Below are 27,068 nucleotides of genomic sequence, written 5' to 3'. Positions count from 1 at the left end.
GGCGCCTGGGTGGCTCAGTCGGTCAAGCGTCCAACTTTGGCTCAGGTCATGATCTCACGGTTCGTGAGTTCAAGCCCCGTGTCGGGCTCTGTGCTGACAGCTCAGAGCCTGAAGCCTGTTTCAGATTCTGTGTCTCCCTCTCTCTCTCTGACCCTCCCCCGTTCATGCTCTGTCTTTCTGTGTCTCAAAAATAAACGTTAAAAAAATAAATAAATAAATAAATAAATAAATAAATAAATAAAACATTAAAAAAAATTTTTTTAAATACAGTACAGCCTCTTCAATGGGAAACAAATTTCATAAACACTTCTAAGAGAAGTCCATTAAAAATTTGAGTGTTTTGGAAACATTTAACAATTCATTTCTACAATCTCTAATTTCATCAAGGTGAACTTTGGTGAGGAAACTCCATCATGGTCATAGTCTAGAAATGCCCGTGCCTGGCTGCCATAGATGACAGACACCTTTTGACAGCAAGTAAAGTAAAAAGCAGAAGAGAGATAATTAAATAAGTGTTTTTGCATTGCACAAATCTTGCAGTCACTAGAAACACCAAAATGTCTCCCAGCTGTCTTACTGAATAAAAGTAATCTTTGAAAATGCATATGTGGCATGCTTTTATTCTGACAGGTAAGTGAGGCTTCTGGTTCCTTCATAGTTCCTTATCCTTTCCCACCTCTGATTTAAAAACTAATCATTTTAGGGGCGCCTGGGTGGCTCAGTCAGCTAAGCGTCCGACTTCAGCTCAGGTCATGATCTCGCAGTTCGTGGGTTCGAGCCCCACGTCGGGCTCTGTGCTGACAGCTCAGAGCCTGGAGCCTGTTTCAGATTCTATGTCTCCCTTTCTCTCTGACCCACCCCGTTCATGCTCTATCTCTGTCTCAAAAATAAATAAACGTTAAAAAAAAAATTAAAAATAAAATAAAATAAAAACTAATTATTTTGGAGCACCTGGGTGGTTCAGTTGGTTAAACATCCAAGTCTTGATCTTAGCTCAGGTCTTGATCTCAGGGTTCTGAGTTTAAGCCCCATGTCAGGCTCCATAAAGTAAAATAAAAACTGCTCCTTTTGTACAGCAATGCATACAAGTCAGGCCGTCTGTTTCAACATGGCTTAAGTTTTAACAGGAAAAAAAAAATTATAAATAAATAAAGGCAGTGTTAGTGTTTCATGCTGTCCCCTTTCCACTGTTTTCCTGAGGTATGATCAATTAAAAAAATTTTTTTTAATTTTCTAAACATTCTCTTCAATTCAATTATAAAATTCAAAGGCTCTACTTTTGTACTGGATCAATCTAAATCCCTTTCAAAACATATTTAATAGTTCACGATTAACACCGAACACTAGTACTTAAATATATTTAATAATAAATTAGTCAATAGTTTGATGTCCAATAATCTCTCTTCTGATATGACATCAATGACTGTAACCATGTATTGACCCTGAACAAGGAGAAAAAGCAGAATTTAAAATCCTCACCAACCCTGGCATCAAATAACAACTAAAAAAATCAAACCTTGGGGCACCTGGGTGGCTCAGTCGGTTGAGCATCGGACTTCAGCTCAGGTCATGATCTCGCGGTTTGTGGGTTCGAGCCCTGCATCAGGCTCTGTGCTGACAGCTCAGAGCCTGGAGCCTGCTTCGGATTCTGTGTCTCCCTCTCCCTTTGCCCCTCCCCCACTTGTGCACTGTCTCTCTGTCTCTCAAAAATGAATAAATGTAAAAACAAAATTTTTGAAAAAGTCAGAATTTTAAAAAGTAAAAATGTACAATAAAATTAAGATACAATTCAAATGATAAATTGTATATAAGGGATACAGTACATATAGTACAGGGCTCACCTTATATCAGGAAAGGGCTAACAAATAGCTCTCTCGATTTAATGCTGCTTTAATTATCCAATCACATTGCTAATTAAACATTCTTTCCTACCTTCCTCCATTCCCAAAACTATTCCTAATCACCCTTTCTAAAGTCAGTGATGACTGTTTTGGAATGTAATACATAATCTTGACTTTGTGGCTTGATCCTAAATATCATGTCCTGTTCTTTAGAAGCCTTCTTACTCCTAAAAGGCAGATGCATTTAAGTAACCCCTCAGTGAGTGCTGCCTCCACCAATCTAACTTTCTTACCAGCTCACACCACATATGGAGGTATAGAATAGTGGCCAAATTGTTTTGGTGAACTCTGACATAATAATCATCTTTCACCCAAAGAGAAACTGGTTCAATATTTAGTTCAACATTTTGAGCCCCTCAAAACAATCTATTAAATTTGTAATAAATAAGTAATGAGGATATTTTATGGTATTTTGGAGGGAAAAAAGTCCTTAACCATCTTAAAAAGACTTCAAAGAACAAATTCTTCCAAATTCAAAAGTAATTGTTTTAAACCAATTAATGCTATAAGGTTTAAACATGAGACAAAGTATTCTCATTATGTACATAAGTCTATTCACATTTTATTAGAGTTCCTACCTATGGTAGTTCTTAAAATAATTGACGCTTTGTTTTCTGATGGACTCTTGCAAAACTTCAGATTTGCTACCACAAAATTCTTCTCCAACTTGCATCAACCTAGTTGGACAAAAAAAATTCATATTAATTTCAGTAACATCCTTATAGAACAAAAGTAGTCTAGGTCATCTTTCTTCAAAGATAACAAACCAAAAAAAATGGATGTTTGAAGAAGTTCTAAACATCACAAATTCATTATGGTTTACAGACATCTGAAGGACAGAAACCCAGCAGAAATTAGATGATGAATGTTCAATTCTCTTCATTTCCATGAAGAAGTTACACCTGATAACTCACTGATTCATGATTTCTTTGATTACCATGGTTGAATGAAACAAACCAAAGAATTAAAACAAGATCTTAAACAGTACCTGCTGATTATATCCAAAACAAAGATGAAATCATCATATTTAAATATAGACAAATCCGTTCCAAGCAAGTAGGTTTTTACTTTTAGTTGAACATCCTATAAAACAAAACAAAAAAATATTTCAGGTAAACCCAAAATATAGAAAATAAGTTCCCAGAACCATTTATTCTATAGTTACAAATTAAAATGAGACAGGAATATATTATTAAGAATATATATTTAGGACAATAACCAATATCCTTACAGTGGTATCATAGAGACAATTCCACAAGCATCAGTATAAAAATAGTAATGGCCACAATCATCACTATTAATACATACACACACATGTAAGATAAGAATTATACGCAAGTGTTGGCTATGAAGATAAAAATCATCACTTATGTGTAGCTTGGTAGGCTAGAAACCCCAAGATAACCAATTAAAAAATAATTAGAATTAATAAGATAACTATTTCAAGTGATTATGTATAATACATAAAAATTAAGTTTTCATGTATTTCTGCTGTAGCACCTTAAAATGAAGAGATTCCATTTATTTATTTATTTTTAATTTTTTTTTAACATTTATTATTTATTTTTGAGACAGAGAGAGACAGAGCATGAATGGGGGAGGGACAGAGAGAGGGAGACACAGAATCTGAAACAGGCTCCAGGCTCTGAGCTGTCAGCACAGAGCCCGATGCGGGGCTCAAACTCACGGACCGTGAGATCATGATCTGAGATGAAGTCGGCCGCTTAACTGACTGAGCCACCCAGGTGCCCTGAAGAGATTCCATTTAAAATAAATGTTAAAAGTGTAATATACTTAGGAAAATTTTAAAAGGCAATATCAGACCTATAAGAAAGAACTAACAACTCTAATAGGATACAAAATAAATTTCAATAAAATGAGAGTCAAGGGACTGAATGAGTGACTAAATAGTGCAAGTCAACTTTTCCAAATTAATGCAGTGGTTCAATGAAATTCTAACCAAATCACAAAAAACTTTTCCTTTGAACAATCACTCTAAAATTCACCAGAAATAAGAAACAGGCAAAAACCTCTTTTTTAAAAATAAAGCTTTGAAAAGACAGCTTAAAAGGTATAAGTGAATGGGGTGACTGGGTGGCTCAGTCGGTTAAGCATCCGACTTCAGCTCAGGTCATGATCTCACTGCTCGTGAGTTCAAGCCCTGCATCAGGTTCTGTGTTGACAGCTCAGAGCCTGGAGCCTGCTTCAGATACTGTCTCCCCCTCTCTCTGCCCCTCCCATGTTCATTCTCTCTCTCTCTCTCTCAATAATAAATAAATGCTTAAAAACTTTTTTTTAAAGATGTAAGTGATGTTGGAGGACTTGTACTATCTGCATTAAATACATAAAAAACTATTTTTTAAAAAAGAATACTACCAATACCCAAAGAATCAATAAAATATGACACCTTAGAAATAGTGCTAATATATATACATGAGCTTAAGAAACCGCAATAAAAACTACTGTTTGCCCATTATTTACTTTTTGTCAGCACTATGCTAAGAACTTCATATATTATCATTAATCCTAAAATCGTTCTGTTGAGCAGGCATTTATTATCCTAAGAGATAAAAAACTGAAAATAGGTCAAGTAATTGTCTAAATTCACATGCCCCATGAATGACAAAGCTAAGACTTGAACCCAGGTCTCTCTGCCTCCAAAGTCTCTTTTCACTGGACCTTGCTACAAGGAGGCATCACAAATAAAGACACAAGAAAAAAGATCATCCAGAAAATAGTGAAAGGAAAACCAACTAGATTTGGGGGGAAGAACAACTCTCTCCTCTCTACATCACATATCAAAAGATATATAAAAGGACTGAATAAGTGTTTTTGTATGTTTTCAAAAGATTAAAAATTAATCCAATAAAGCAAAAATATTTTCTGAGTACCTAGTAAGTGTTCTAGGCAGTACTGTACGTACTTGGGATATAGCAATTAATGTAAAGATTGTAATGTATAGATAATGTATAGATAAATATCTACAATTACCAGATGAATGTTGACCTGAGCTTTACATAGGAAAAAATAGTTTAAGAATAAATGTAGCACAAATTACAAAGGACAAAGGTCAATAGTTTGACTTCATAAAAATGTAGATCATCTGCATATTGAAAATAAGTGAACAGACATATGATATACAAAAGATTACTCATTATCATATAAATCATTTAGAACTTATGAATAAAAAACAAATAATTCACAAATCAGTTAAGTTATGGAGTTTTTAAATGTTCACCTTCTCTAATAATTAAAGAAGTATGAATTAAAACACTAATAAAAATATTAACAGATTCAACTGCCTAATTAAAAGATAAAGTCTCTTAAAAAAAACATTTCTTTTATATTTATAGAAGACACAAACATGATCCAAAAACATTTAAAATAAAGACACAAAGGAAAATATGAACAAAATAAACACAGCAATAGTAATAATAAAACAAGCTAGAATTCATAGCAAAATGCCTCAGGACAAAAGAACTACATATTTTTTTAATTAATGAAGGGAATTACGTACAAAGAAGGTAGGTAAAGTGGTTATTAGCATTGCAGCATCAATCAACCTAGCATCCAAGTATAAAAAGCAAAAGCTATTGTTAGAAATAAAACAAAAACCTGACAAAATTACAATTCTTCTGAAAGATTAAAACCCCTCCCTCAGAATGACACAGCCCAAGGAAACAAAAAATAAATAAAATATAGATTAGAATAATACAATTAATAATAAGCTTGCTTTAATATACACATAGAACTTAACTCCCACTTGGGGCGTCTGGGTGGCTCAGTCGGTTAAGCGGCCGACTTTGCTCAGGTCATGATCTCGCGGTCCGTGAGTTCGAGCCCTGCGTCGGGCTCTGTGCTGACAGCTCAGAGCCTGAAGCCTGTTTCAGATTCTGTGTCTCCCTCTCTCTGACCCTCCCCCGTTCATGCTCTGTCTCTCTCTGTCTCAAAAATAAATAAACGTTAAAAAAAAAATGTTTAAAAAAAGAAAAAAAAAAAAAAAGAACTTAACTCCCACCACAAAGAAGAAATACATGGTTATTTTTCCAAATGCCCAAGCAAAACATTTTTAAGTGGGTGGCTAATAGGATGTAAAGAAAATCTCAAATTCACAAAAAGTAGAAATATTGCAACCCTAATTCTCTATAGTAAAAAGAAATAATAAGCACATGAATAATATGAATAATTTCTTACATATCAAATATTTAAAGATAAAATAAAAATCTTGGAACATCAAGACTTTCATATAGTTAGGTTTGTAAGCTCCATAGGTCAAGTATCATGGGTTCACCACTAAGTTCTCAAATTGACAGTTTCTGCCAAATGGTACAATTGATACAAACTTTTTTATTACAGACTTTCTAGTTGAGTCAAAATACATGGAAAATATTCTAAAAATTTTAGTATCAAAAATCACAGTCATTCTGATTTTGAATTTAATTTTTATGTCAGAAAGGTTAAATATCTTCTTAGAATTTAATTATCCCTATATTTATGACGAATGTATACAAATTGTCACACACTCACTTATGCGTTGGAATTCAGGATTTCATATGTTAGAAATGTATTATGGCACATATATAGCATATATCATATAACAGCCCCAGTGGGGTGTAAGGCAGTATCCCAAAATAAAGTGCATTAATATTCCTGCAACATATAAATGTTCACTTTAATGAGATAAACACTACAAAAAGTTTAATGACAATACTGGTCTGGTTCTGCTGCTGAATGAATTCAAATTGGGTCAGGTTTGCCTGCTGAATATGTTATGAAAAAACATTTGTTTTTCATAGGTTTTGCTTTTTCAAATTGAATTGAGCCTTGTACTTTCAACTGACAAACAATCAAATGCGTTCCTAATGTATGCAAAATACTGTTTAGAACTAGTTGAGAACTGTGGTAGGGGGGCAAATGAGACTTGGGAGTGGTAGAGATGAAGATATTCTAAAGCTTGAAACATACAACACAATAATCTATACTCAAAAGAATGATCACTTTCATTAAACTAGCTAAATGCTTAAATTTACTAAACCTCATATTTAACAGATTCTACTATATCAGGAATGATATCAGATTGCCAGACTGAATGGAAACTAGCTATATGAAATGCCAGGTCAGTATTTCGAAGTACACTGAATTACCAGAAACTCTGCCATGGATTCTACAATTTCAAGTACAATCAATGTTATTAGGAGACTGTATCAGAAAATTAAATCAGAAATAACTCCTATCTGACCCTACACTTATATTCAGTGGGTATGAGATTTCCCTTTCCAGTATATAGAAAATTCAGAAAAACGTCAGCCCAAACCCATAATTAATAATAAATTAAAAAGCAGTTAAAGGGGGCAGCTGGGTGGCTCAGTCAGTTAAGTATCTTACCTCGGCCTAGATCATGATACCGTAGTTTTTGAGTTCAAGCCCCACGTCGAGCTCTATGCTGACAGCTCAGAGCCTGAAGCCTGCTTCTGATTCTGTGCCTCCCTCTCTCTCTCTGTCCCTGCCCCACTCCTACTCTTTCTCTCTCAAAAATAAAAACAAACATTTAAAAAAAAAAAAGCAGTTTAGGGATGCCTGGGGGGTCTCAGTTGATTAAACATGCAACTCTTGATTTCAGTTCAGGTCATGATCTCAGGGTACATGGGATCAAGCCACACATGGGCTCCAGGCACTGATATCATGGAGCCTGCTTAGGATTCTTTCTCTCTGTCTCTCTCTCTCTGCCCCTCACCACACACTCTCTCTCTCAAAATAAATAAACTTTTTTTTTTAAGTAGTTTAATATAGAATAAAGGCCACATATGAAAAACCCACAGCTAACATCATACTCAATGGTAAAAAACTGAGAGCTTTTCCTCCAAGATTAGGAATAAGAAAAAGATGCCCACTCTTGCTACTTTTATTCAACACTGGATGTCCTAGCCAAAGCAATTAGACAAGAAAAAGAAAGGAGGCATCCATATTTGTAAGGAAGAACTTAAACTGTCACTGGCAGATTATAGGGTATTATACATAGAAAACCTTAAAGACTTGACCAAAAAACTACTAGAAGTAAAAAATAAGTTCAACAAAATTTCAAATTACAAAAGTAATACCTAGAAATCGGTAGCATTTCTATAAACTAATAACAAAGTGGAAGAAAGAGAAATTAAGAAAATAATTCCACTTACTGCTGCGCCAAAAAGAATAAAATACCTAGGAATAAACAACCAAAAAAGGTGAAAGACCTTTACTCTGAAAACTATGAAACGATGAAAGAAATTGAAGACAACACAAACAAATAGAAGGATATTCCATGCTCATGGACTCAAAGAATATTGTTAAAATGTCCATACCAGCCAAAGCAACCTACAGATTTAATGTAATCCCTATCAAAATACCAACAGCACTTTTCATAGAGCTAGAACAAACAATCCAAAATTTGTATGGAACCACAAAAAAGACCCCAAATAGCCAAAGCAATCTTGAGAAAGAACAACAAAGCTGGAGGTATCACAATGCCAGATTTCAAGATATATTACAAAACTGAAACAATCAAAACAGTATATTACTGGCACAAAAATAGATACATAGACCAATGGAGTATAATAGCCCAGAAATAAGCCCACACTTGTATGGTCAATTAATCTAAGATAAAGAAGGCAAGAATACACCATGGGAGAAAAGACAGTTTCTTCAATAAATGATGCTGGGAAAACTGGAAAGCTACATGCAAAAGAATGAAACTGGACCACTTTCTTCCCTAAGCACAAAAACAAATTCAAAATGGATTAAAGACCTAAATGTGACACCTGAAACCATAAAACTCCTAAAAGAAAACATAAGCAGTAATCTCTTGGACATTAGCCTTAGCAACATCTTTACAGATTTTTTACCTCAGGCAAGGGAAACAAAAGCAAAAATAAAGTATTGGAACTACACAAAAATAAAATGCTTTTTCATGGCGAAAGAAACCATCAACAAAATGGAAAGACAACCTACTGAATGGGAGACGATATATGCAATGATATATCTGAGAAGGGATTAATACCCAAAATATATAAAGAAATTATACAACTCAACTGCAAAAAAAATCCTCAAATAATCCAATTAAAAATGGGCAAAGGACCTGAGTAGACATTTTTCCAAAGAAGGCATACAGATGGCCAACAGACACATGAAAAGATCTCAATGTCACTAATCATCAGAGAAATGCAAATCAGAACCATGAGATATCACCCTATACCTGTCAAAATGGCTAAAATCAAAAAAGAGATGAAATAACAAGTGTTGCTGAGGATGTGAAAAAAAAGGAACTCTTGATTTGGCACTACTGATAGGAATGTAAATTGGTGTAACCACTGTGGAAAATAGTACTGAAGTTCCTCAAAAAATTAAGAATAGAATTACTATATGATCCAAAAGAGCAGCCCAAAAAGAACAAAAAAGAGTTATCTTCAAAGAAATTACACTTTTGTCTAGGAAGTAATAAATTTAAAGAAATTAACAAATTTAATTATCTGATAATAACTATGCCACTAAACTGTAAAAGAAAAGTTTAAGAAGATACATTCAGTTAATAAACATGTAAGATGCCCTCAAGGCACAAAATCACTGACTTAGAAAAAACTTTTTCATTCTACACTAGATGTTAGCCTAACTATCACCTATTTAGTTTTCCTTTATCTAAAATTAACAGAAAGGAAAGGAAACATAAATAAATGAAATAAAAATAAATAGAGTATCTCAATAAGAAAGCAATTTCTTAAGGTAAGTGTGCATTTGCTCGGACACTAAAAGCAAAAATGTAACCAAGGAATATATATATATTTCCAATAGAGATTTTCAAATTAGAAGATTTACAGACAAATAAAACTGTGAACTAAATTACAGAAATTAAATTAAATGACAGATATAGTCCAAAGAAAAACTAACATATAACTAAATCTATAAGGAATACAAATAAGTACAGAAAAGTTCAAACACCGAATTTCTAAAACTTTGACATGAAAGTTTCAGTTGCTTTTGTAAAGAAAATAATTTAAAAAACCCAAACCTGCCATATTCGTGTAAGTCCATGTTCCAATTTCTTTTTTATGTAGCCACGATCAAAATTAGTTTCTTCAGTACCCATATTACTCCCTTCTGAAAATAAAAGAGGATACACATTTTCAGATCTGATTCCCATTTTTGTTTTCCGAAAAAAACATTTTAACTGTCATGTATTGTAAGCCTATATAAAATATACAAATATTTATACAATCAAAACAATGTCAAAAATAGGTATTAGGATTAAACCCATTTGATAAGATACACAAATTCAGACTGTGAAATGTTAAGCATTCTACACTTAAGACCACTCAGTACCTATGTGATTGCAGCTGGTATTCTAACTTGGGTAGTGTGATTGCAGAGACAAGGTTCTTGATGACTGCCAGGGCATTACAGGAACCAATAACCTAAGTATCAGTTAATATGCATGTTACCAAAAGTACAGATTGCAGAACTGCACATGCAGTAAGGTAATGATGCATATGTTTTATATTTTTCATAATCCAGGATAGTCTTATCCATTCCAAATAATCTAACAATGTCCAGCTCAACAGGTAAGAGCAATGATGTGCTTCAGAACAAATTTCCCCCCTAAAAGCAACTGAAAATGCAATTATGTACATTTATATTAAAAAGATTATGCCTTTTTATGACTAAACTATGTGGAACAAGTGAGGATGTTATTTCATCTTAGGCTAGCAGGGTGTCCACTGGTAACCAGCAAAAGGCCCTTGCATAGGCCACATCCCAGGTTCATGCCTCGTGTACCTTTGACCACTCCTACAGCTGAAGCTATTTATTATCTGTTCAGTGTGGCTACCAAGAATCCAGCAGCTCAGGGCAGTGCACCCAGACGATACCTTTAGAGTTTTATTTCATGACAGTAAAGTGTTAAGATACCAAGAGTATCATTACAGCAGGTGACCTCGAGACTGTTTCAGCTTTATAAAGTTCTGTGAAGAAAAATTTTCAAATTTTGGACTCCTACAATTGTATTTCTTAATGTGAATATGAAAGGATTAATTTCAAGTGAAAAAAATGACTTTTTGGAGTTCTAGATAATGTCAGCTGTTAGGCTCATCAGAGTCCTGAATATTCTTAAAATACACAAAATCAGGTCAAGGAATTGTAGCAGAGAGGATTAAGTATGAAAGGCTCAATTGGTGTTTTAAGTTTGACTCTATAACCCAATAAAAATACATACATATATACAATAATACATGCAAACTATGAGCCTGAAGCAAAAAAGCAAACCTCACTATGATGAATACATATTGTCCCCTAAACTCTTATTTTATATCTAAAGTTGTATTAATTTTGTTCCAAACTTTGTCTTTGGTTTCTCCTTAATGTATTAGAAAAGGGAAAACAGGTGCTGAAATGTCTTAACAGTTTCTGCAACTAGAAAAAAAAGAAAGGTTGCCAAAACAGGATAAACTTGTGAAGATCTGGAATCCCATTAAGCTGAGCAATTCCCTAAGTAACCTGAGGTTTAAAAAGAAAAAGGCATACGTATATCTCATTAATAATAGTCTTATTATTATCTCTTGACCCATTTCATTTGATATTAACAACAACCAGTGTAAGCACTTCATATTTTCTCTAAACTTTACACCAAATCTACAAGTAGATGTGTTACTACCCTATATGGGACTTTTTATTTGTTCTGTTTTTTTTTTAATCTATCATTCTAAGAGGAAAGCTGAGGCATGGAGAAGATAAACTTCTTCACATTCTTATCTTTGGAAAATGGCAGTCAAAATTGGAAGCCATGTATCTCTGACTGCAAAGCCCACGCTCACAGAGGTAGTACAGGGATGAGAGTATAGGAGTTAGGTAAAAACAGTCTGGCCTAGAAACCTAGCTCAGTGTCCACTCCTTTCTTCTGCTTTCTCATCTTTCCCTACCTTTGCCATCCTCCAAGCAATATTTCTAAAAGGATTCCTTCTGTAGAATTTTCCTCTGTTATTTTTTTCAAGTTTATTTATTTATTTTGAGAGAGGAGAGAGAGAATGAGCAGGAGAGGGGCAGAGAGAGAGAGAGAGAGAGAGAGAGAGAGAGAGAGGGAGAGGGAGAGGGAGAGGGAGAGAATACCAAGAAGGCTCCATGCTTAGCACAGAGCCCAACATGGGGCTCAGTCTCATGACCATGAGATCATGACTTAAGCCACTATCAAGAGTTGGATGCTTAACTGAGCCACCGGGGCACGCCCATTATTTTTTGCTATCTATATATCCTATATATATTTATAAGCTTCTTATGAGTCAAGACAAATATTAAACTTATGTCTTCTATACTACCAGAATCCTACAGTAAGATTTGAGTGAGCTTCCACCCACCCAACCACAGAAACCAAGCATCTCAGAAATTAGAAGCTACTAAAATAATTTGACTGATTAGCTACATTAAATTGTGTGCAAAACAAAAACTTGTGCAGTATAATTTATTTTGACCATATTAAACAAAATGCTGATAAAAGCATTTAGTACTTTTAAAAAGTATCTCGAATACTTAATCTAAGCTATTGTACAAAGATAATCACTTAAGACATATAGTTATATAAATGAAGTAATTTAAATATAATGTCTAGTTAATATAATTTCTCAAAGATTTGTTCCTTATGTAGCTGACTATACCATAGTCATTTAAAGTTGTGGTTTTTATTCAAAGATTAATATTTTAAAACCTTGCTTTTTATGAAATTTTAAGTCCTACTGTGTTTTCACAGGAAGAAAAATGTAATTATTAATCCTTAGAATCTAGCTTTATTAGTACAACTTGATAACTAGCAAAAAGATTTAATAGTAAACATTAGCATTAATTTTACAGTAAATTTGGACAGACCAATGCCTTAATTAGTTTGGAATTAATTTTTTCAAAAACCTTTTGTTAATAATTTAGTCCTAAAGCCATCATGACATATTCCTGAAAACTGGTAGTATCTGTCACTTAAGAAGTCCTTTGGCCCAGTTAATCCCCAAAGATAATGGAGATTGTAAAGAAAATGAATGACTTGGGGCACCTGGGTGGCTTAGTCAGTTAAGCATCTGACTTTCGCTCAGGTCATGATCTCACGGTTCGTGGGTTCGAGCCCCACATCGGGCTCTGTGCTGACAGCTCACAGCCTGGAGCCTGCTTCGGATTGTGTCTCCCTCTCTCTCTGCCCCTCCCCCACTTGTGCTCTGTCTGTCTCTCAAAAATGAATAAATGTTAAAAAAAAAAATGATTTCCAGGGTGCCTGGGTGGCTCAGTCAGTTAACATCCAGCTCTTGATAACAGCTCAGGTCACGATCTCACAATTCATGAATCGTGCCCTGCGTCAGGCTCCACGCTGACAGTGCAGAGCCTGCTTGGGATTCTCTCTCTCCCTCTCTCTCTGCCCTCCCCTGCTCAGGCTTTCTTTCTCTCTCTGTTTCTCAAAATAAATAAATAAACTTAAAAAAAAATTATAGATTAAAATGATTTCATACCAGCAGCAGAAGTAGTATCCTCATTGTCATGCTTTTCATGCCATTCCATAGTCCTGTAATAGCTGAGCATAACTTCCCACAGTGCTTTGCACAGGTCTGCAAGGCATGGAATATAGCTGTCTGGGGTAACATGCTGAAGAAAATGAGAAAAGTTAACTTGAAAATTATCACAACGTGCCAAAAGGAAATCAATCAATCAATCATGTCATTTGTGCAAACTAAATATCTTTGACAATTTCTAAATTCTAGAAATTACATGTATATTACAGATATTCCATACCTGTTAATATTTAAAAATAATGTTTTATATAATGTGGCTATGATATAATATGTGGTCTCAGATCTCCCTAATGAAAATGTGTGGATTTACCCCCCTCTATCCTTTGTATAAACTACCAGTTTGTCCTTCTGCCCTTTTTTTCCTGCAGGTAGAGTGATGCCTCCATCCTATTTTGTAGGCTTTCTGTCAAAATGGAACATCTGCTTCATCATTTGAGATTTCCTAACATTTCTTCTTTTGGTAATTAACCCACAAGAACCAATCATGCTGATAAAACACTGAAAGGCTAGTAAGACTGGTATATTAAGCTCTCCAAAGTAAATAGCTGGTAGAAATAAGTACATAGTAAGTATAGTTATGGTGTGACTGATGCTTAGGATAGCACAGGTCGGTAGTGGTCCTCTCTCTTTCAAGAAGTTTTTTCTCTCCATAATGATCTTTCCCTCCTCTAAGCTCCTTGTTTATTAAAACATTCATCAAGCAATTAATAAAAATACTAACTTGTATGACTCAGTCCATTTTTATGTAAGCATGTCAAATCTCTGAAATTCAACTAGGAAGTAGTAAAATAAAAGAGTTGTTAAGCTCTGGAGTCATAACCCAAGTTGGGTTTAAGCCAAGAATGGCAGGATGGTTCAATCTTACAAAATCTATTAATATAATTCATCATGTTAACAGTGTAACAAAAAAAAATCAAATGATTATTCTAAAAGATGCTGGAATAAACCTTTTGACAAAATTCAACAGCCGTCTGTAATAAAAACTCATAAAAAAATAAAAATGGATGGATATTTCCTTAAGATAAGAAAACTAAGGCATACCCCCTGTGGTTAGGAACAAGACAAAGAAGCCCACTATCTCCACCACTATTTAACAATGTTCTGGAGGCATTAACCAATACAATTACACTATAAAAAAGAATAAGAAGCAAATAAACAGGAAAATAAGAAACCAAACTATAACTATCTGCAGATGATATAATAATATATCTAGAATATAATTCTTAAAGAATCAGTGATAAAAGTAACTAAAACAATAAAATAATTCAGCAAGGTAGCAGGTTATAAAATTAGTGCACTTGTGTATATATATATATATATATATACAAATATATATATATATACAATATATATATATTTGTATATATATATAAATAACCATTTGGAAGATACACAGAATGAGAAACTTCCACTTATAATAACAAAAGAGATAAAAAAGATGAAATTTTTTGGAACTTAACAAATAATGATCCAAAATTCTATGAAGAAAACTGAAAGACATAAAATAGACTGGAACAGAGAGACATCTCTTATTCTTGACTAGGATGTGTCAACATCATCAAGATACCAATTCTCCCTAATTTATGAATTTACTGAGATAGAAATTAAAAAAGGCCAGAGATAGGTCCAGCCTCGTATGAAAATAGAGTATTTGATAAATATAGGTGAAGATAGTTTTTTTCATAAATAGTGTTAGGATAACTGGATAGTCAGTTGGAAAAAGACAAAGTTAGACCCACTCCTCACACCATACATAAGAATAAACTCCAAAAGGATAAGAGATCTAAATGTAAAAAATAAAACTATACTAGCACTAGAAGAAAATTTGAGTTAATTCTTCCCTCAGCTTGATGTAAGGAAAGGCTTTCTAACTATGACTCAAAATTAGAGGTAATAAAATGTAAAAGTTGATACATTTTACTACATAAAAATTTTTAAAAAGAATTTACATGGCAAAACAAAACACTATAAACAAGGTCAAAAGACAAATTTAACAAACTTGAAAAATATTCACAACATATATCACAACAAAGTGTTAATATCATGCATTTATAAAGAACTCTCTGGGGCTTCTGGAGGGCTCAGTCAGGTAAGCATCCGACTCTTGATTTCGGCTCAGGTCATGATCTCACAGTTCGTGGGATCGAGCCCCATCTTGAACTCCATACTGTCAGTGGAGCCTACTTGGGATTCTCTCTCTTCCTCTCTCTCTGTGCCTCTCCCACTCACTCTCTTGCTCTCTCTCAAAATAAATGAATAAACTTAAAAACAAACAAACAAAAAACTCCTAAAAGTTTTTGGGGGAAAAGACCAAGCATCCTATAAAAGAATGGAAAGAAGTTACAAGCAAACTTCACAAAAAGAGATACAAAAATGCCATTAAACATATGAAAAACATGTCCCACTTCACTCATAACAGGACATATGTACATTAAAACTACAATAAGATATAAATTCTCACTCATCAGATTGGTGAAAATTTTAAAGTTGACCACTAACAAAGAATCTCTTCTTGACCAAACTCTAGCTAAGATTCTCTGAGCCCTCTTCTTGACTAGGCCTCATTCTTGGCCTGTAAAAAAATCGAACAAAACACTAACATAGTTTGTAAAAGCTCAAGGCTGCATACTAGGATGACCCTAGTCCCCATTAACATGCCTACTGAGAAAACTCAAGCCTGCCAAAAGAATTTACTGTTTCTTTCAGCTAACACCTGAAGATAGGCCTCCTGTCTCCCAGCCTCTGAGGGAGAGAGTAGGAGCCTAACTTCCATAAGTGCCAGTCAGCAAACCCAGATGGGCTTCACAAGGATTAACCCCTACCTCCTGCTTTTTGTAATTTTTCATTTCCTGACTCTAAGCTCCAACTCATACCTTTCCCCTCTAGAATGCCCAGTAACCTCTGTACAAAATGAAAGGTGAACTTGGTTCACACTGGATTCTTTTCCATTTCTCAACAGTGTATTATTGATTAAAATCTTTCCATACAACTTTAATTAGTATTTGGCTTTGTTTATCTTTGATACTCTGTATACTCTGTTGGCAAGGCTATGAAAAAGCACCCACCCTCATACACTGCTAGTGGGAATGAAAAATGATATAACCCTATGGAGGAGAATTTGGCATTGTTTAACAAAACTACATGTGCATGTTCCCTTTGACCCAGCAATCCTGCTTCTAGGAATTTATCCTGAATTTATCCTCAAACAATGTGAAAATACTTATGTACAAGATTATTTATTGTGAAGGATTATTTGTAATCACAAAATATTGGAATCCATCTAAATGTCCAAATAGGAGACTGGTTGAATAAACTAGTGTTTATACACACAAAGGAGCACTATGTGTGTATAAACTATGAAAATGGTAAGTTGACAACACATATTTAAATTTTAATTAAAAAAAATTTTTCCTGGTAACCATCCGTTTGTTTGCTATAGCTAAGAGTCTGTTATTTGGTTTGTCTGTTTTTTATCCTTTGTTCATTTGTTTTGTTTCTTAAATTCCACATAAATTTTTTCTCTGACTGACTTATTTCACTTAGCATCATATTCTCTAGCTCCCTGTAAGAGGGGAGGTAGGTGAGAAGATGTGTGAAACAGGTAATGGGGATTAAGAGTACATCAAGATTTTATGAGCACTGAGTAATGTACTGAATTGTTGAATTACTCTGTTGTACACCTGAAACTAATCCAACACTGTATGTTAACTATACAGGAATTAAATTTTTTTTTTAATTTCCCCTTCATGACATACATATATGAGAAAGGGAAATTTTTTAAATTATATACAAGTTTTTTATATATATAAAATATATTTTTAAAAACACTGAAGTTAGTTACCTTTACAAGGTGGGGCTGGGAATGAAATGGAAGAAACGTAGGAGGAAGTGACACTTTTCTAAATATACCACATAGGCTATAAGTAACCTATTCATAGAAGAATTAGAATGACCATCCACATTTACACATGGCTTACAGAGATTAATATAAAATATTATTGCATACTTATGCCATAATTTGGAGTAATTTTTTATGTATATATTTCATGTTTACTTTTATAATTACCACTTGACAATGAACCAGTCTTGATTGTTTTTCCCTTTGGTTTATTTTTATCCCATCATAACAAATCTCTTATAGCACACACATTTAATAAAAACTTGATACTGATGCACATGGTCAAGAAAAAGTCAAAAGCAGAGGGCAAAGAAAAAAAAAAATCACAAAAAAAGTTCTGGGCTGCAACTCCTCAATCATTCACCTAAATAAAGGTACTCTTCTACAAGTCAATTTTTTTCACTTTCATAAACTCAACTTTACATAAATTTATATTTATATTATGCAAATAAATTTAATCTAATTATATACCAACATTCTTTGGGGTAGATAAAAGGAAGACAATTCCTATTTCTTCCCAAAGAAAAATTATGGCTATACAAATAATTGTGTTATAGCCCACCAATTAATTTTTATTACACTTGTCACAGTTTAACAAACCAGAAAATTGAATCTTAGAACTACTACTACCTTCTATTTTCCACCCAGCCACTGTCTAGCTACATTATTTGCCTATTTTTTCTAGGAAAAGGAGGTTCTTTACTACGTTTCGTCTTGATGATTTGCTGAAATTTAATGTGTTCGGACAAGATACACAGAGATGTATACGTATTTTTTCCCAAAAAAGTTGAAATTATTGAAGTTATAATAGCAAGCTTTTTGTCACCAAACTGACCCAAGTGTAAATAATTCATAAATCCAGCTAAACCACTGCACATGCCCAAAAGTCTCCCAAAAGAATCCATATTTTATCAGCTTCAAAAATGTTCATACGTACAAACATAAGACTATGATGCACTGAGCACAAGATAACAAGATGACTCTTGCCTAAATTTTTAATTTAAAATAGAAACAAATGCAGAGATTCATTGTACTAAATACATAGTTTAAGAAAAAAGGGCAAGGTGGGCTAGATAAAAAAATACTGTTTTCAATACATTTAAGCCCGGATATGTTCATTTCTGCACTTGAAGACCATGTTGACAATAAATTAAAAGAGTCATTTCATTTTATAACTGGACTCCAAAAACCACTTTCCACTATACCATGTAACTAAGTGGTGTCAACTCTCATAGCAACAAATGGTTCTCTCATGCTTTTAACACCTTATTACTAAAATCATTCACAACTAGTATTCTCTCATTACTTTATAAAAATCTCTAAATTTCAAATAGAGAACCTTTATTACACAGACATGGGTGAATCATAACTATAACAAAAGAAATTCAAAGAAACCAACAAATAAGCAAATAACTGCGCAAGTAATCAAAAACTAAAAGGCAGGCCAAGAAGAGAATCTGGGTTTCTGAATTAACAGCCCATGAAACCTCCACTCAGACATCTATTCTTTTTCACACCAGCAAGGTGTATTAGAAACAGGCTTAGAGAAGGAACTGGAAGTCCTGGGTCCAGCCAGCACCAGTTCCACAACTTATCAGTCACATACCCTTCCACAAAACACCACTCTGGATTTAAGTTTCGCCTTTCATAAAATAGTGTTAGAGATTCCTGGATCTAACTACCTCATCACTAGTTTAATCCACTCACCAATTACTAAATGCCTAATACTTCATCTCAATTCAAATCCCAATTAAGGGAGGATTCGTTTAGAAAAAAACCAGGAATACCAAGGCAGAGGAGCACCATATTGTAATTCCAGTTCTATGTTTGTATCACGTATCAATCATAGCAATGAAATCTTGATCAATTTAGATAATATTCACAGCAAGACATCCCAAATAACTGAAATAACATGTCTTTAAATTCTTTTAAAAACTAAGAATACATGGGAAATAGAAATTTAATTATCAAATATTACTCTGTGTTCAAGAGTTATTTTCCATTGCCATTCTTTGAAAGCTAGTAGTGTCAATTTATTCAGCAAAGGTTGTGAGGTGAAGGGAAAAGGAAAAAAAGTACGGTATTTTAGAAATATCTCTCAAAAACATACAGACAAGAAAGAATATTTTAAGTAATCTAAAAAATTTTAAATCCATAACCTCTATACAGATAACATAGATCTCTAGTAACTCTGAAGGTTATAAAAGGTAACAGAGGGAGCAGGATTTGGAGAATATTCACAAATCTGGATATTACAATGTAAAAAATTTCAACACAGTATTACCATTATGCTTCACTATTCAAACATCAAAATAGGCTTTTTTTTTTTAAAGTGTATCTATTTTTATTTTTGAGAGAGAATGTGCGTGCATGTGAAGGGGAGGAGCAGAGAGAGAGAAGGAGAGGGAGAATCCCAAGCAGGCTCCACACTATCAGCACAGAGCCCGATGCGAGGCTCAGACTCATGAACCATGAGATCATGATCTGAGCGGAGTAGGACGCTTAACCAACTGTTCTGAGTGGAGTAGGAGCTGAGTGGGACACTTAACCAACTGAGCCACCCAGGCACCCCCCAAATAGGCTTCGTAATCAAATCTTGAAGAACACTTTTAAAAAATCCACAGATATCATATCCCTTTCTTCCTCGCTGTCAGCTAACACTTTGCACCTTCCATTTCTGCTATTTAACCATCTCAACCAACATACCTGGTCAAAATAAAAATTATGAAATTAGCTTATTAAAACAGCAACATTCCAGCCCAGACTATAAGCAGTAAGTGAGACTCTAGAGGACATTTTCAAAGAACGTGAAAGGAACATAAGCAGCCTTTCCAAATCTGAAGCATGCAATGAAAAAAAGTCATCTTTTAAAAGTTGCTTAAGTGCAAAGTGGTAAATATGAAAAAAAAGATGCTGCAGAATTTAGTTTTCTCTTATTAATTTACTTTTATATTCCTCAGAAATCTCTACTACCAAATACTTACAAAAATTTCAGGAAGATGATTTTTCTATTAAAACGTCAAAATAAAAATTCTTAAGGAATATCTTAAGGTATTTTTTGTTGTTTCACTTTGATTTAGCACTCTGATCACATCATGACAAACATAAAGGGAACAGATGTCTTGGCATCCTCACAGGGCTCCCCAACTCCCAGCCGCTGCCACCCTCCATCCCCAACTTCAAACACACACTGATAGATTAAAAAAAAAAAAAAACCCACAAAGAGTTAGCAGTATCTTCAGATGAATACTGCTAGTGCTGTGAGCTGCATCACCAGAAGCTGGTGGGGAGGACCACTGCCTGTCCGGGAGGACCACCACCTGTCCGGGAAGACCACTGCCTGTTGGGGAGGCTTCAGGAAAGATGTTGCAGATTCAAACAGCACTTGGCCCTGGAGCTAAAAACATCTCTGGGGAGGCTAAACTCCAGACCTAAGGAAGTGTCTGGGCCAAGCAATTACAAGATCTTTCCAACCTTGAATTACTTCTGTGAGGGCCACGCTGTACAAAATATGAATATCTTCAGTACTTTTTAGCCACTGGAAGCCAGAAATGTGCACAGTATAGCGGACTGGATAGCCACACGTTTAGGCTTAGGGTCCAACTTTGTGACTTACTCAGTCATGATGTTATAAATATCACTTCATTTATCTAAACACCCCAAGGTATAAAGCAAATAATCTAAATTCTCTCTACTAGGTTATTCTGAAGCTTTAAACACTATGACTCTCCAAAGACAACAATATACATACGCTGTAGCAAAACTTCTCTTGTGTCAAACTAGATTCATTCATGATTTAAAAACACAAATGTATCATGGTGAAAAAACAGGCACTCTCATCTCCCAGGCATTTTTGTCATTAATGCTAAAATTGTATATATCTATGAAGTCATATGCAATAAGTATGATATAAATGATGCTAACTCGGAACTAAGAACCTCGCACCTTCTAAATTGTGAAACAGAAAAGTCTCCTTTAAATTCAAATTGCTATTAAATGGCCTTAATCAAATAGTTTAATACTCAAACAAAGCAGGTATAATCAGAATACATAATTTATCTTTCAAAGTTACAAGTGATAAAATGCTGTGAGATTACCACAAAAAAAAGGGGCAGTATTTAAATGTAAAAACACTATCAAATTAAAAATAAGGTCTCTTGACAGGTCTCAAGAATGACTTTCTACCAGGAAATTATTTTTTGTTTCTGCTGACAGTGTGTGCCAGGCTTTAAAAATAGGTTGGTTTTTCAACATTTATTCCCATCCTCCACCACAACACACACACACACACACACACACACACACACACACACACACACACCACCCAGCAGACTACCTTACACTGACTGGTTCTTAGATGTGGGCAGCCCAGGGGCCTTGCCACACCTGAGCCAGTTTCAAGTGACCAGAAAACCCCTCCATTTCCAAAGAGGCAAGGCTGGATGCCCAGATAACTACAAACCAAAGTATGTACTCCATTGGCACTCATTAGTCCCCAAGAATACTGAAAACAACCAAATATTCATACTAAAAATCCAGTTAAAGCAAGTCAGACAACCTAACACTGCTCACTACCCCAACCCCTCAGCTCCCACCCCAGACACAGCCACATACATTGTGCCTGTTGGAATCCAAGACCCAGCTCAAAAGTTTCAGCTTTCTCTTAACAGTAAGATACGGTTTTGCTTTCCCTAGAACCTTAAAGAACTATGTTGACCCCAATGACACTTTATGTTGTTTCAACTTTTCTTATCCTACCTCTGATCATAATTAATATGATCTTACTAGGTTATAAATTCTGTAACGCCTTACCTATCCTTGTTGAGCTAAACTGACTACTTGATTAACAAAAGCTGAGCAATGACAAGGGAACTGGTTTCTAACTTAGCAAGTCAGAGTACCAAGATAATGGAATTTTATGTCCTATTCCAGCATCCATGAAAGAAAGGGTCACAGGCTAGCGTGTCAGTTTGCAAGTAGGATAAAATTTCAGACCCTTCACGGTTCTTGACAATCCAGAGAATAAATGGCAGAGAAAATTTTTCCTTACCTATCTTTCGATTAAGTTTTGAACTTTAAAAATTACCAAAACCTAGTTTTTATTTTACCTTAAATATATAAAAATCAATATATATTCATATATAAAAAATATATGAGTGGTGATGGTACAAATATGTGATAATAAATCCAACAGCTGAATTCTTTGGAGTATTCTACAACTGACCTGAGACAGCAACTCAAGTAAATATATAATATTGCTCTTCTAACTAAAAAGGCTTCTCTCTTTGACCAATGTTCAAATTTGTAGCTTCCAGTAAGACAGAAAATGTCTGTTCACCTATCTAACCAAATCAACCAAATTAACCCCAATAATCAATTAAGTGTCCCAGTTGAATTTCCTTCACATCTTAAATATGCCTGACTGATAAACAACATAAATTATTTTGATATGCTACCTTCTGGTATCTGACAATTAAGCTATTAAATACAAAATAATCAGCATTCATGTGTACAAGGAGAGAGATAAGAGCAGACATTGCTGATGAGGAGTGTAAACTGAAACACACTTTCTAGAGGGCAATTTTGGAAAAATGAACCAAAAGCCTTTCACAATACAATTTCATTTCTCAACACTTACCCTAAATAATTAAAGATGTAGGCAAAGACTTAGCTTTAAGTCTATTTACTATAGTGTTGTTCATAATGACAAAAGCTAGAAATAACATAAATACCTAAGAATATGAAGCTGGTTAATTAATCCACAGGATCTTACACTGAAACACTGTCAAGCTATTAAAAGTTATGTGGGTAGCATATTCACTGAAATGGAAAATTATTTATAATATAGAAAGTGGGAAAAATGTTATAAAACTGTGTATACAGCATAATCCCACTTTTAAAAGCTATTTGCTTACATACACATTAAAAGAACCAGCTTTGCATGCATAAATATTAATTTTCTCCTTTTTGCTTATCTATATTTTCTTACAACTAATGTTTTACTTGTATAATTTCAAATATGTATACTTTTAAGAGTAAACATGTTAATTAATGACTGCTTAATTTGAGCAACTATTTATATAATCTACATTCTGTCTAACTCTATAAAGACTGTAAGTGATATAAGAACATATAAATACTAGACTAGTTTAAGTCAGAAAACAGCAAAAGGATAAAGAGGCAGTTAATTCTACAGAGAACAAAAACATGATTATTACTATACATGAACATTGAATTTAGCTCTGAACTTCCTAGCGACTTATCATTCATTGTAAAGACAGTCCATATACTCTCACACCATTTGATGAGAGAAAATATATTCTTCATAACAGAAAATGCCCTGAGAGTTTGGGAATAGAAACATGTTTTGACTAAAAAGAAGACTTGTCTTTAGGTTTCTATATGAACATCAAAATGAACGATATCTTCAACAGAGGACTTACTAAAGACATTTACTAACTCTCAAAAAACTGACACTGAATTATAATTCAATATCAAGAGCTACTACTCAGAAGAATGAAAGTTTAAAAGCCTAGAAGAATGGAGTATTACACTAGCCTTCAGTTTGTCTCTCTACAATGTATGCACACAAGGCACCTGTAAAAGCACACAGCACAAAGAAGGTACATAATGTTGGTTTCCTTTCCGTCACATTTAACTTAAATTTGAAATGTGTCAACACCACACCAATTAGAGACTAAGAGGTAAATCCAATTTACTCAAGAAACATTAAGCACCTCCAACGTGCCACACTCTGAGAAAACTCATACTGAAATGATTTCAAATTTTTTTTCTAAAAAAACAAAAAACAAAAACAAACAAACAAAAAACTAACTCATTTTTCACCAAAGTATTACTACATTACCAAGCTCATTTCAAAAACAGAACTCAAAACTCATTAAGTTCATTTGGAAATGAAAAACTGAAAAATGGTTGGGAAAATTTCGGCCAGATTTAGCCAGCTTTATTATCATAAAATTAATCAATAACATTCCAATTAACATCTTTAAAAAGCTCCCCAAAGAAATCCAACAGCCTGCCAAACAAGGCTGTAAATAAATTTTTATAAATGATGCATACTTCATAAACTTTCAAATAACCTACAAATAGTTTCTCTACAAAGTTACTAAGCAAAGAGCATCTACTTGGTGTCTAGAAATCTCTCCACAGACTGGTATAAACATGTAGGGGTACATCAATGTACCCCACAATGTATTTGTGCTTCAAAATAATGTACATATTTTTAAAGCCTAAATTACTGATCTAAATAAAAACTTTAAGCCAATATATTCAAGAAAAACAGGAAAACCAGACAGAAAGATAAACTATAAAAAGAAAAATTGTGATTTTAATTAAATCTTTCAGAAAACATTGTTTAGTAAAGAAAGAAAAGTAAGTACATTCAATTACAAAATTATTTCAAAAAGTTCAAAGCCAACTAAACTTTTAAACTCAGAGCAGTGGCTGACAGGACACAGAATTGGAGAAATGCCATAACAGAATAGGATGCTATTGGCCTTAAAAACTCTGAAGTTCTCGGTTTATCAGAGTAAACAGAAACAGAACACTAATTTTGCCCCAGATTTCTTTGTAAAGGGATATCAAAGAAAAAAAAATAGTACAATTTCATTCTAGCTCCTCTAGTAATAAACAGATACCTGTGAGTGGTTTAAAATAATACTATGAATGAGGGCAAGCAGATGATTAGAGTTCTATTTCCAATCTCTTTCCATTTAAATGAAACATAATTGTTCCCTATTTCCAGGAACTCTCATCCCTCTCTCAACTCTGCTGAGTATACTATTTCATGTATTTCACTTTTTAATGTTATATTTAAATGCTATCTAGGATTAAGGATTTCCTTCAAAATATTGCTATTAAACAGAGAAAACCAACTGCCCAAATGCCTGAACTCTTTCTTCTCATTTCTAAAATCTACCAGTCAACACCTTTTACACATCTCCTGAGGGCTGTGTTCCTTCTTTCTTACCTGACATAAGACTCTACCACTAGCACATCCTCAATAAGTATTTTTTAAATGTTTTATTTTGTTTGTTTGTTTATTGAGACAGAGAGAGAGAGACAGAATACAAGCAGGGGAGGGCCAGAGAGAGAGGGAGATACAGTTTCCGAAGCAGGTTCCAGGCTCTGAGCTGTCAGCGCAGAACCCAATTCGGGGCTCGAACCCATGAACCGTGAGATCATGACCTGAGCCGAAGTTGGATGCTTAACCAACTGAGCCACCCAGGCGCCCCACTCAATATGTATTATCAGTTACTTTTAATTGGGGCTAAAATGATTCACAATTGCTACGTATTAAAAAATCAAGAACCTTACATTCAAAAACAAGGTTCCTTCACAAATCATCTCCCTTGCTTGAGCTGTGCCATTACAGATCCTTTATATGTGTTCCCACCAGGAAAACATATTTAAATTTTCTTTCATCAGTTTATTTACTAAATTTCTAAGGGTTGTTTCCATTTTTCTCTCCTGAAGTAATCACCTTCATCTGTAGAATTCAGTTTCTAAAAGGTCACGTCTTTTCATCAAACTAACAAATAAATAAATGTGATGAGAAATAATTTCTTTCTAATCTTCCCTGGTTTAAACATGTCAAATAGAATACAATATTATAAAACAAATTAAAACTTCTTAGGTTTCAAAGAGATATCCACACCCATCTGCTTGTAACAGTACTGCTTAAATACTTCTAAAAGGCATGGGGTAAAGTTCTGAACTTTGTTAATTTTTTGTTAAGAATTGTGCCAAACAAAATGGGCCACCTTAAAATGGATCACATCCTTCACCTCATTATTCAGCTCCTCTACAACATAAAGAGCCCACCATACCTAATTCTGTTAAATCCTTTTCTCAAAGAAATTCCTCCAGGGGGCATCTGGGTGGCTGCAGTTGCTTAAGTGTCCAACTCTTGATTTTGGCTCAGGTCATGATCTTACTGTTTGTGAGATGGAGCCCCGTGTTGGGTTCTGTGCTAACAGTGCAGAGCCTGCTTGGGATTCTCTCCTCCCTCTCTGTCCGCCCCTCCCCTGTGTTCTCTCTCTCTCTCACTCTCTCAAAATAAATAAATAAAATAAACTTAAAAAAAAAAAAAGAAAGAAATTTCTCCATGAAGCCATCATCAACATCTGCTATTACTCTCACCACTTCAAAACTCCTTCAAAGAATGTTTTAGCACAGCCTGAATATAAACCAGGAGTGTAAACTGTGTTGGAGGTATAACAACGTATGTGCCAGCTGTTCTGTACAGGGGCTGGGAGGGTGGTTCTATGACAAAGCTCTAGTATACGGATAAATCACTTGTTTCCTTAATTTAATTGTATATACCTCGCTGTAATCATACATAGATGAATAATTTTATAAAGAATTACCAGATGTTTCCTGGAGTCATTTTAAGAAGGATTTACTCAAAATAAAATCAAGGAAGATAAGCCCTTTGTTATCTGATAATTTAAATATACACAGCTACTTCAAAAATCAGCTTCAAAAAAAACAGTGAAATTGTTTAAAAATTCTATGGTAAAAACTTTAAGCACAAATTTTTGTTCATAAACATTTATAAATTAAGTACAACTTTCATCTTTGTATTTTGTAAATGTACAGAGAACTTTCTCAAGAAGTAGGAGCACAAATATGTCTCTGACTTAAACACATATCAAAGTTTAATGGTAACAAAGTACACTATAC

The 27,068-nt window shown here is 34.2% G+C and overlaps 1 protein-coding gene across 2 annotated transcripts in view; it reads right to left on the bottom strand.

Moving 5' to 3' along the window:
• VPS50 (VPS50 subunit of EARP/GARPII complex) overlaps nucleotides 1-27,068 on the bottom strand; it is a 138,681-nt gene that overhangs the window by 56,625 nt on the left and 54,988 nt on the right. For both annotated transcript variants that reach the window (XM_047842862.1, XM_047842869.1), the window contains exons 13-16: nucleotides 13,406-13,538; nucleotides 9,940-10,028; nucleotides 2,890-2,984; nucleotides 2,480-2,578 (exon numbers count right to left, since the gene is read on the bottom strand). In XM_047842862.1, the coding sequence (XP_047698818.1) occupies nucleotides 2,480-2,578; nucleotides 2,890-2,984; nucleotides 9,940-10,028; nucleotides 13,406-13,538 (416 nt within the window). The remainder of the gene's footprint in view (nucleotides 1-2,479; nucleotides 2,579-2,889; nucleotides 2,985-9,939; nucleotides 10,029-13,405; nucleotides 13,539-27,068) is intronic.

The sequence above is a fragment of the Prionailurus viverrinus genome, chromosome A2 (assembly GCF_022837055.1).
Source record: "Prionailurus viverrinus isolate Anna chromosome A2, UM_Priviv_1.0, whole genome shotgun sequence".
Classification (NCBI taxonomy): Eukaryota; Metazoa; Chordata; class Mammalia; order Carnivora; family Felidae; genus Prionailurus; species Prionailurus viverrinus.
Note: the sequence above shows the minus strand (reverse complement) of the source record. Positions and strands in the feature narration are given on the sequence as shown.